This window comes from Acanthochromis polyacanthus, chromosome 2 (assembly GCF_021347895.1).
Source record: "Acanthochromis polyacanthus isolate Apoly-LR-REF ecotype Palm Island chromosome 2, KAUST_Apoly_ChrSc, whole genome shotgun sequence".
NCBI classification, from domain to species: Eukaryota; Metazoa; Chordata; class Actinopteri; family Pomacentridae; genus Acanthochromis; species Acanthochromis polyacanthus.
This window is the reverse complement of record NC_067114.1, coordinates 13284268-13295911: the sequence shown is the minus strand read 5'-3', so window position 1 is coordinate 13295911 and position 11644 is coordinate 13284268. Positions and strand designations below refer to the sequence as shown.

Below are 11644 nucleotides of genomic sequence, written 5' to 3'. Positions count from 1 at the left end.
GTATATGTGTGTGTGATTACACTGACAACATTCATACTGCCCCCCTGTGGCTGATTCCATGAATTACTTTAAAATTGATCAAAGGTTTGTCATCATCTTGACCACAGTAGTGAGTTGAAGCTGTTGGACATTTAAAAGTCAAAGTCGCTTTCAGATCTAATCTACACATATCACCAGAAAACTAATCAATGATCACTGTGGTCGTGTTTCTGGTCGCCACGCCCACGCCTGAATTCAAATCTAGCGCCCATCACCCACAACCGCAGCTCGACCACTCCCCTTAACTCCCCTGGGCGCTGTGTCTGCGCAGGCGCATTGGCTCATCTCGACCGCCATTTTGTGTTAGGCCCACTCTTCCAAAGCGGGAGAAAATTATTAGCCCGGCGCAGAGCACACACGGCCGTCCGCTGAGAGACTGCTGAGAGCACCGCAAGCGCTGAGCTTCCAAGCGAATATATCTGGGAAAAGAAACAACCAGGAGTAAGTATAGCCTTTACTTTGCCTCCAAATGCGGAAACGTTTTTGTAGGAGCCGTCGTCGGCCTCTAGGTGTCACGGTAGGGCTTACCGGCCAAGCGGCTGGCGGGGGGTGTTTGTCTCCCTCTATCGTTATCCAAAATGCACTAAATCCGTCTATAAGCCGTAACTCCCGGTCTCAGTTGAGCTTTTTGGTGCTTTTCGGCTGATATTTTGGTGAATCTGCTCAGGGATGATTGTATTTTGCGGTATTTCTGTTTTAAGTTTGTTCAGGCCTGACGTCCATCTTATCATGCCCTTTGTTTCCTGTTTTCAGACGTACTCGCGCCTCCCGACTTAACCAACTAACACAGTGTACAAGTAGTTTGTATCGGTTGAATTATGCATCATTTTTCTGGACTGATGCCTTATGAAATGACGAAAAACTAAATTGTAAAGAGCAGAGGGTTTTACAAGAGTCGAGGAAGTGACACTATAGCATTGATCGATTCATTATGATTTATATCAGTCGCGAACAAACCCCATTAATGTCCATTCAACCCACATCAGCACAGGAACGCGAAAAAGAACACTTTTTAAGAAGCCAACCTCACGATTACAGCAATAGGACAATGAGTGATGAACGAGCACGGTTTGCTCCTTCACAACACATTGTTCACTTGAGTTTTACTCTGAGCTCAAGTACTACTTTACCTGACTCACTCTCAACAAACCCGAGTGTCAACCCTGGGTATAATTACAAGAAGCCAACTTAACCACGCATGGTATAAGTTAATGTTTGCAGTGTGGGCAGTCTGCATATGTACCCAGTGAATCCTATAACCTTTGAACGTACCACCAGGTTTTCTATCACTTCAACTAGCAATCAATGCACATACGTGAACCACTGAGTTAAAGATGTGATAATCCACATTGCCAAGACATGTTGTTGGGGTGCTTTGCAGGGAAATGCTCTCATAAAATACAATAGTGATACTGACTATTAGTTAATTCAGGTAATAAACCCATTTTAATGATCTATCAAAGGGTCAGGTCAAAACAACAGACCCTGTGTCCCTAGTGGATGTGTACTTAGTTTTATTTGCTTTCATTTAGAACTATCAATGCTGATACTGCCATATCTGTCATATCTCAAAATCTCTGTGGCTCAACCGGACTAGTTTGAGTGAGAAAAGCCTTTTTTTTTTCAATTATCTAAAGAAGCGATATATACCTCTCAGATATCTCAGAATCCAATCCATTTATTTTGTGTGTGTCTACACAAAAGTTAATTCAAGACCACATAAAAAGTAAGGCCAGCTCCAACTCCTCACTGAAGCAATAAAACTATGAATTCCCAATTCAAATTGACAACTGGCTTTACAAGTTTACATCAATGATTCTTCATTGTGTCTGAATAAACAACATGGCACACCAACTCCTGGATTCTGTTTAGTATATACTCCAGTACGGTAGATGGCAGCATGCACCTAGAAGTTGGTGTTTGTTGCGTTGGAGTCGCTGTTATTTGTACCTCGTAATCAAAGTGTTTCTTACAATGCCTCTGATGTGCACAGTTTCGCACAGTTGCAAATGAGAGACAAGATCTTGATTGTCCTGTTTTTCATGGTGCATCCAGTCAAGGCAAGCAGATCATAAGACTAAAAAGGTTCTTGGCAGAGATTGAGAAAATGATATAGTTTTACTTAAACTCCCTGTTTTCTTCCATGAAATGTTTTCAGTATAATGGCATGACATGTATGGATTCACTGAAAGACATTCAGCTATTTCAGCCTTGACCAAAGGGCAAAAAAACCTGCAAAATATAGTGCAAGGTTATATGCAGTTGTTGGAGTGTACAGTCCATGTTTTTGTGGCCATGCATGATGGTTTCATATGAAGCCTTTGTACAAAGAACACATTTTTGAAGTGCAGTTTTTGAAAATATTGCTCCAACAAATCTCTCACTTTCTGATAACATTTTTCATGTCCTTTCTATTTAGAGTGTTGGTTGGCCCATTGCCATGGAGGGCGAGGTTGTTTCCATGGACACCACTCAGGCTGCCCTGGCTTCTGAAGGAAAGGTCTTGCCAGAGGGCGGAGAGGCCTTGATACAAGGGGCACAGGCTGAAGTGGCTGGCAACATGGAGATGATGGTGATGGACGCTCTCGATCCAGCTCTGCTGCAAATGAAGACGGAGGTGTTGGAGGGAGGCGGCACAGTAACAGTTACTGGTGGAGATGAGGGTCAGATCATCACACTCCAGGTTTGTAGAGAACGTAAGTTCAACTAATTGCTGTGAAATGTTTTTGTCATTTGGTCAAGTTGTAAACTTCCATTGTTCTTTGCAGGTAGTGAACATGGAGGAGCAGGCAGGTGCTGCATTGGGTCTTGGCCAGCTTCAGTTGGTGCAAGTACCAGTAACTACAACAACTGTAGAGGGGCTTCAGGCCACTTATGTTGAAGCATCAACAGCTAACAAGGATGCAGAACCGGTTATCTGTCACACCCTGCCCTTACCTGAGGGCTTCCAGGTGAGAAATAACTGATGTGTAAAAAGATTAGCACTTTTTAGTAATGTGTTCAATTTAGAACATCCAATGGACTCCTTTTGTTGAAGAATGTTGTAGCATTAAGCTGAATTTGTGATGTTTTCTTTTAGGTGGTAAAAGTGGGTGCCAATGGTGAAGTGGAGACTGTAGAACAGGAGGAGCTCCAGGCTGCTCATGAGGAGTTCCAAGGGACGAGGGGGGGGGGTGAAGAGGAGGATGAAGAGGTAGCAGAAGTAGAATCGTCTGTGCCACAGCAAGATGATCCAGACTACCAGCCCATTACCACGGTCCGTAAAGGCAAGAAAGGAAAGAAAAGCCGCCTGCGCTATGCAGAGGGAGATCGTGGCATGGATGTGTCCGTGTACGACTTTGAGGAAGAGCAGCAGGAGGGGCTGCTGTCAGAGGTTAATGCTGAGAAGGTTGTGGGTAACATGAAACCACCAAAGCCCACAAAGATCAAGAAAAAAGGTGAGACTTCTACTCAGTGTTTTGACTCTGTGAGTTCTCAGTTCCAAATCTTGTAGTGATGTGAATTTGAGATGCAACAACAATGAACTAATGGTCTCTCATTTTGGTGTCAAGGTGTAAAGAAGACTTTCCAGTGTGAGCTGTGTAGCTACACCTGTCCAAGGCGCTCTAACTTGGACCGACACATGAAGAGTCACACAGACGAGAGACCACATAAATGTCACTTGTGTGGAAGAGCCTTCAGAACAGTCACACTGCTAAGAAACCACCTCAACACACACACGGGTAACCTAGAATCTGATAGAAATCAAAATACTGACAATGGAAGCAGTTTGTTAGTCTGTAATAATTCAGGTCAGGAACTGAACTCTGAGTTAGGTAGCTGGAGAATTTCCTTTTTGAATTCTTGTCATGTTGGCATGATAGCATCCCTCCTTACCGGGCAAAAATGAGTGGGCAGTTATTTTTCATGCGAATGTACTCTCGTTTTGTCTGAGTCTACACAAGCAAATGATAAATAATTCTAATTTTTTTACATTTTTTCAGGCACTCGGCCACATAAATGCACAGATTGTGACATGGCATTTGTGACCAGCGGTGAGTTGGTGCGTCATCGTCGCTACAAACACACACATGAGAAGCCTTTCAAGTGCTCCATGTGTGACTACTCTAGTGTGGAGGTAAGTAACAGCACTGATTTTAGTTACTTACCAACCTAATCTGTAATTCTCCTTCTTTTACCACGGGACAAGTTCTGATTCTGAGGCCTCTGCCTGTTTTCCCAGGTGAGCAAATTGAAAAGGCACATCCGCTCTCATACAGGAGAGCGGCCCTTCCAGTGCAGTCTGTGCAGCTATGCCAGCAGAGACACTTACAAGCTGAAGAGACACATGAGAACGCATTCAGGTAAGATGGTCTCAAGTTCTCGTGATCAAAGCAGAGTTTACCTCCAGTTTGAGAAGAGTACCTCACTCGCTGTATTCTGTCTTCCCTGCTGCAGGTGAGAAACCATACGAATGCTACATCTGCCACGCTCGTTTCACACAGAGCGGCACCATGAAGATGCACATTCTGCAGAAACACACGGAGAACGTGGCTAAGTTCCACTGCCCACACTGTGATACCGTCATTGCACGCAAGAGTGACCTTGGTAAGTGATGTGACTGTTCTTACTTCAAACCGCTTGTCATTTAAGTCAACAAATGTTGAAAAGAAATTGTAAACAGTGCTCGAAAGGCTTGTTTTCATGTGGGTCTTTGGGGTCTGACATTGTGAATTACGTGTATCTAAACCATCATAGTAAAAGAACCTGTGGTTATTCACATCATGCAAACCTTATAATAGCAATATTATCTTAAACATGCAGATTGTAGTCACAGTGATATTGTTGTGTCCTATGTAAATATAGTTAATTATAGCGTGAGAGCCCCTTGGAATGTGTGTTTACAAAAGAGTAAGGCTTCAGAACAGTTTTTGGACTTTATGTAACAAGACTGTGTAGCATTTATCTGACTGGCTTTCATGTCTTTGCCATTTTCATCCTAGGTGTTCACTTGCGTAAGCAGCACTCATTTATTGAGACGGGGAAGAAATGCCGTTACTGTGATGCTGTTTTTCATGAGCGCTATGCTCTCATTCAACACCAGAAGACTCACAAGAATGAAAAGCGTTTCAAGTGTGACCAGTGTGACTACTGCTGCAGACAGGTTTGTGTTACATGGAACATCTACCTCATGTGCTGTGTGGTTATGCATTTGTTTTGCACTTAAATGACTATTGAATCTCTTTGATCTCTTTTTTTTCACCCGGCAGGAACGTCACATGATAATGCACAAGCGTACACACACAGGGGAGAAGCCATTTGCCTGCAGTCAGTGTGATAAAACTTTCCGACAGAAGCAGCTTTTGGACATGCACTTCAAACGCTACCATGATCCCAACTTCGTCCCCACTGCCTTCGTCTGCAGTAAATGTAGCAAGACATTCACACGCAGGGTAAGACTGAGTTCTGACAGCTTAGTGCACAAACTCCAGTAGTTTTTTGCAACATGTCACTGAGGTGTGACTATGTTTGTATGCTCCACAGAACACGATGCTGCGTCATACTGACAACTGCACGGGTGAAGTTGTTGGAGATGAAAATGGAACTGATACACCCAAAAAGGGCCGTCGTGGCAGGAAGAGGAAGATGCAGGCCAGGAGGGATGATGACGATGACGACACAGGTATGCCAGATCGTACACGATATTTTGGGCACTAAGCACTTAATTTTAAATCGCAATATGTAATCAGACTTGCTTCAAGTAGATAAAACGAGTCTATTAAGGGCAGTTGTGAAGTTTAAAAAAAAAAAAGTACAATTTTTAAGGTTAACATCTGCTTTAAATGTAGGATCAATGTTTTAGCCAACGGGAACAAACATCCCTCGTGGCATAATTCGCTTTTTGTTGCTGATTGTTAAAACATGAGGAAATTATAAATCTACACAACGAGAAACATTTATTTCTACAAGTTGAGTCATGAAGCCCAGCGTAACAAGCTTTCACAAGCAGCTGTTTGACCAGTAACACCCCAAAAACATCTCGAATCAAAAATAGTGTGTCCTTGTAGCCACTTTAACAGAATTTTTAGCAACATATTCTTTCAGAGCCGTCGCCCTATGCTATTTCCACGATCACTTACACATGGATACACAGAAAATTTGTGTAAGGCTGTGATTAAAATACGGTAATGTACACATTTTAATTCATATCAAACCTTTTTTTTTTTCTTTTTGTAGAAGGTGATCTGGATGAGATCGAGGAAGAGGATGAGCTGCTTACTGAGATTGAGGTGGAACAGGCTGAACCAGTAGTTCCTATTCCAGCCCCAGTGGAGCCACCAGTCAAGAGGAAACGTGGACGGCCCCCAAAGAACAAGCCTGACAGTAAGTGTCTGACTTAAAATGATCATTTACAGTGTTTTTTGGCAGTGTTACAGGGCCACACAAAGTAGACACAGTAGCTGCTATGAATCCATGCACCTAAAATGTCGGAAAACTCCCTCTAAACAATTACAATAATCTGGAGATGTATTTTACTTGTTTAAGCAACAAAGTCTGACCTGAAACTCGCTTCACAGCGGCTGCTATCATCCGTGTGGAGGACGAGACCACCGGAGAGGTGGATGACATCATTGTGAAGAAGGAAGTTGGAGCCGAACAAGACGAGGAGGCCACAGAGGTGGTGGTGGTTGGAGGGAAGTCGACCATTCAGATGGAGGAGTTGTCCCAGGAAGAGGGAGCAACACAGGAGGTGCAGCTGTCCGAGGCCCCTCCTAATGGAGACCTGACTCCTGAGATGATCCTCAGCATGATGGACCGGTGATGGGTGTGAGGGTTGAACCTGTAAACACACCCAGACCCTTGATTACATCTTCATTTTAATTCTCGGCATTTAGGATAACAAACAATTGCATCCTGCACCAGAAAGAAATGTCACAGTTGTAATTTAAGATTTGCTTTTTAATCATGTATTGATACGGACTTGGATGAGTGGGAAAAAAAAAAAAAGATTTTTAATAAGGATTTATCTACCAAAAATGCATTTCAGTCCATTTGAGTTTGGGGTGGCTGTTATAGAAGGCAGTATCTTTTTTCTTTTTGTTGTTGCTTTTGGTGGTTAGTAGCTCTGTAATTTGGCAGGTAATAACTATGCTTGTTGATCCACATTACAAAACCTTTTCTGCCAAAAAGTCACCAGAAAGAGCTTAACTCTTTCTTTTTTTTTTTCATAAATCCTTTTTCTTTGTTTTACTTGTTTTGAAATTGTACCAGTGGGTGAAAGTCGTAGTTTAGTTGTTTGTAAATAGTACTGTACCCATAGTGAATTATTTTTTGTCCTTAAAAAAAATCATTACTCCAACCAATGTTCTTCAATCAGGAGTTTGGACAGACAGTTGCTTTCTAGTAAAGATGCTGAAGCTGAATATTGGTTTGTGGGGTCTGATTTAAGAGCAACATAATAGTAAAAACAAGTACATTTAGATCTGTGTAACAAAATTACAGAAACAAAAGCAACTTTCAGGAAGATGATACTGCCATAGATCACAGCCACTTCAAGATACGAAAAAGTGAAATATTTTGAATTTTTCTTTTTCTCTTGTTAGCAAATTCTTTTTAAGTATATTCTAGTTTTTAAAAGCTTAATAGACTGCTTATCTCATGCTCCTTTCCTGCTACTGTCACACCCGTAGATGATGTGTACGTACTAAACATTGTCACTGATTAAGCGCAAGGAAAGAACGTTGTTTTGCTCTCGTGTAGCCATTCCACTTTATGTTGATGTTTTCCTTTTGTACCATTGGCATTGCAATGCTACATAGCAGCTTGAATGATCTTTTAATAACTGTGTGGCAGATGAGAACAGATGTACGACCGTACAACCAATAAAAATAAGTAGACATGAGACTGACGTTTTAGGTTTCTGCAGCTGTAATATTCTCAGTCATGGATTTTAGTAAGTTAGTGGTACAGTTACAGTAAAAAAAAAAAAAGGAATGCTTGAATCATTTATTCAAATTGGCTGAGAAACACCTGAGTGATAACAGAAATGTCAGTGTATTTTGCTTGCAAATATATTTTATTAAATGGAGAACTTGGTATTATTTTGATATCTTTGTTTGTATGTCTAAACAGTTACATGACAATTATCCATGAATATAATTTTACAGTATGGTACTATAAACTGATATTTCACTGAAATTCTCAAACTAAAATTTGCACCTGAGGGTTATGAGTCGGTGTGCAGTTTTTACAAATAGTCTCACATTGGCTAGGATTTATTTTATCCACTGTAAAGTGAAAAAAAATGTTCCTACAGACACGTGCAAACTATAAATAGGACCCAATTGCTTCCAGACCTTCTGAACACCTTTCCTTATCTGTTTAATGCTTAGCTTAGGCATCTATGAGGAAAGTTCTTAGTTGTTTTTAACGTTCAGTTTGACTACATGCAGTCTATGATACCAACAAGCAATAATAGGACACTGAAATAATGACCAGCTCCTTCTTGTGACATGTCACATGAATTCACATCATGTGAGAAAAGCATTGAGGCTAATTACAAATGCTTTCCACGCCATCCCATTTATTTCACCATGCTGCTTTAATTTCCTAGCAGTGCTATCTCTTTACTTGTATCAGCAAATTCTCATCCAACTTTGTGTTTTAATGGCAAATTTAACTGAATCTCAGAATTAAGACAATTAGTGTTTTAAATTGCTTGTTTTCAAAATCCTAATTCCCAATAATTGTCAGGCAGCTTATTGGTTTATTGGTGACACTGTTGACATCCTATAAGCACTAAACAGGACTGGAGAATCCCTGTATTATATGCCTACTTCTCTCCTGACTCGCTTTTAAAATGCAAACAGTCATGTGAAATCATAAGTACATTGCATGGAAACTCTGACTTTTTTTCAACATATGTGAACAAGTAAGAACGCCTGTAGATGAAAGGTGATGTTCTAAACAGATTACACAAAATCAACATGTAGACAGAATTTCCACAAAAAAATTCAGCGAAATGCCAGCTCATTCATTTTGAAACTCTTCCCTCAAGCCAGAGATTTAGAGGGTCACAGTTAAAGTGCAATAACTGAAAAAACACAGCTTAGTTTGCATGTTACTTTAGCGTTTTAGATTGTTTTGTGGCATAACTGCTATGTGGACATTGTATTCAGAAGAAAAATTGTGTCTTTTGGATACTCTATTGTCCCATTTGCAATAACAAAATGACTGAAACGAATTGGAAAATTTAAGTACATTTTTATGTTTATCACAGACTAAAAACAGAATCAGGGATTCAAGATTAGGTATCGATGATTAGAACCTCTTTGGGGAATGACAGGTGTCTTATTTAAACCTTTGACATCTGGGCTTTGCTGCTCTCTTTGCATTGATGTGTGTGGTGTCATCATGCCAAAATCTAAAGAGCTCTGTAAGACCTTCAGGGAAGAGATTGTGAAGAACTGTAAGTCTGTCATGGGATTTAAAAAGATAATTTGAAATAAGTCATTCCACTGTAGAGAAAATCATCTACAGGTGGCAGAGATTTCAAATGACTGCCAATTTATCCAGGACTCCCCTCTCAAGAAATTCAGCCAAAGAGCAAACTATTAGAGGCAATAATAACGTCTCTAAGGACCTCAAATTGTAATCACAGGAAAGCAGGTATCTCTAAAGAGAACACACCAATTGAACCTGCACAGGAAACCCGGCAGGAAAACTCTTTGCTGTCCAAAAAGAACATTATAATAAAAGTACAGTTTGCCAACAAATACACATTCAAAGACCAGGACTTTTGGAATTATAGGCTCTGGACAGGCGAATCAAGGACTGAGCTGCTCGACCGCAGTAACAGCAGACGTTTTGGTGCAGAACAAAAGCGGCTTTTCAGGAGACAAACCTCACACCAACTGTGAAGCATGGTTTTGGAAATGTTATGGTTCAGAGTTGCTTCGGTACTTCGGGACGGGGAAACTTCCAGTCACTGATTCAACCATGGCCTCTGAATCATATCGGAGACCGCTAGAAGATGGTGTGAGGCTATTTGTGTAAAAACTGAAGCTAAAGTAGACCTTTCAACAGGATAATGATCCCAGTGATGACCACTAGCAAACCCACCAAGAAATGACTCAAAAAGAACACACTGGATGATTAAAAGACAGCATAAAAGCCCAGATCTGAATCCCATTTAAATTTTGTGGATGACATGGGAAAGAGCAGAAAAGAGGAAGGTCTCTTGGAAAGAGCTGTGGGATATGGAGACGTTTAGAGCAAGCTTCATCATCAAGGCAGCCTATGATGTCCTACCATTGCCAAAGAATCTCAACCAATGGTATTGTAAAGACCCTACATGCTCACTCTGCCCGACTCTAGCTACACTCAAACACATTTTAGTGGGCTGCAAGACCAGCCAAGGCCAAGTGGTAACACCCTTCCACCCACGTTGACCCAAAGGCAAGACAACATTTGTCCAGGAGAGTAAGGGTCCTCTTGGGCAGGCTTGCCATTGGAGGATGCTGGTAGACCTGGACAAAAAGTTCTACTTCCAACCTGAAATCGCATCCACCAACCTGCGACCAGACCTAGTGCTATGGCCAGCTTTGCTTAGGCACGCCTACATCATCGAGCTCACAGTGCCCTGGGCGAACTAAGTAGAGGAGACCTATGAACACAAGAAACTGCGATATATGGAGCTTGCCGCTGATGAAAAACAGCGAGGGTCCGACCAGTCGAAGTAGGCTGCAGAGAATTCATAGCCATCTCGAAATCCAGGCTTGTCCGGGAGATGGGAGTACATGGGAAGGCCCACCGGCAATCAAGTACCTCTCCAGAGCCGCTGAAAAGGGAAGTAAATGGCTGTGGACAAAGAGCAAGAAATCCACCTGGACATTCGAGTGAGTAGATGGCATCTAGGGGGTGAACCTGGGATGCTGGGATTCACTGCTGAAGCCCCTGGAGGTGTCATGGGCCTATCAGCGAAACACCGATGAAGGAGGGCGCCCAGTTGATTACCCAGAGGATGCCCTCACTCATTTGACCATCCAGGTGTCTCATTTATGCAAGAAGGGATCACAACATCTCGTCCTACTTAGCAGATCTTTTTTGGGCAGTTGAAAAGGGGAATGCATGCAAGAAAACTTTTGCACATCAACTGAAGAGATTTTTCATGAAACACTGCTACAAATTTTCAGCAAACTGGTGGACAAAGAAAAACACCTACAAGAATGTATTTCTGTTAAAGGGTTCAAACTAGCTCCTGTATGGGGTCACTTTTTTCCTCATATTAGAATATTATATCTATTGAAAAATGGTTTAAATGCCACATTTATCTGTAGGCACTTTCTGAAAGAGGATCAAATGTTTCCATGTCCAGTAAAAAAATCAACAATATCCACTTGTTCTTAGTTTCTAATATATCTGTAAGTAGATTTCAAGCCACTGATGACAAATGTGTTTGGACATGAACTTATTTTCATACAGTCGGAGGAAGCAACTAAGAACATTTACTGGCGTACAATTTTTAGGTATTTGCACCTAATTGGAGAATTCCCATCTTATGTTGCCTTTGCACTTCGACTAAAGGACATTTTAGAGGAAAATATATTTTAACGCCACTACATGT

The 11644-nt window shown here is 41.4% G+C and overlaps 1 protein-coding gene across 1 annotated transcript; it reads left to right on the top strand.

Moving 5' to 3' along the window:
* The first annotated feature begins 315 nt into the window (after positions 1-315).
* LOC110967237 (transcriptional repressor CTCF) lies at positions 316-8120 on the top strand. The gene is made up of 13 exons (XM_022216782.2): positions 316-480; positions 2459-2722; positions 2808-2990; positions 3119-3476; positions 3591-3761; positions 4023-4156; positions 4262-4382; positions 4477-4626; positions 5022-5182; positions 5289-5471; positions 5563-5701; positions 6256-6402; positions 6597-8120. The coding sequence occupies exons 2-13, from the start codon at positions 2480-2482 to the stop codon at positions 6839-6841; spliced, it is 2235 nt and encodes a 744-aa protein (XP_022072474.2). The 5' UTR covers positions 316-480; positions 2459-2479; the 3' UTR covers positions 6842-8120.
* Positions 8121-11644: the final 3524 nt, after the last annotated feature.

Excerpts from the sequence above, each read along its gene's own strand:
- LOC110967237 (XM_022216782.2), top strand. The coding sequence starts at position 2,480 with ATGGAGGGCGAGGTTGTTTCCATGGACACCACTCAGGCTGCCCTGGCT. Across the intron at positions 4,157-4,261 it reads GTGACTACTCTAGTGTGGAG|GTGAGCAAATTGAAAAGGCA; the intron begins GTAAGTAACAGC and ends CTGTTTTCCCAG. Across the intron at positions 5,702-6,255 it reads TGATGACGATGACGACACAG|AAGGTGATCTGGATGAGATC; the intron begins GTATGCCAGATC and ends TTCTTTTTGTAG.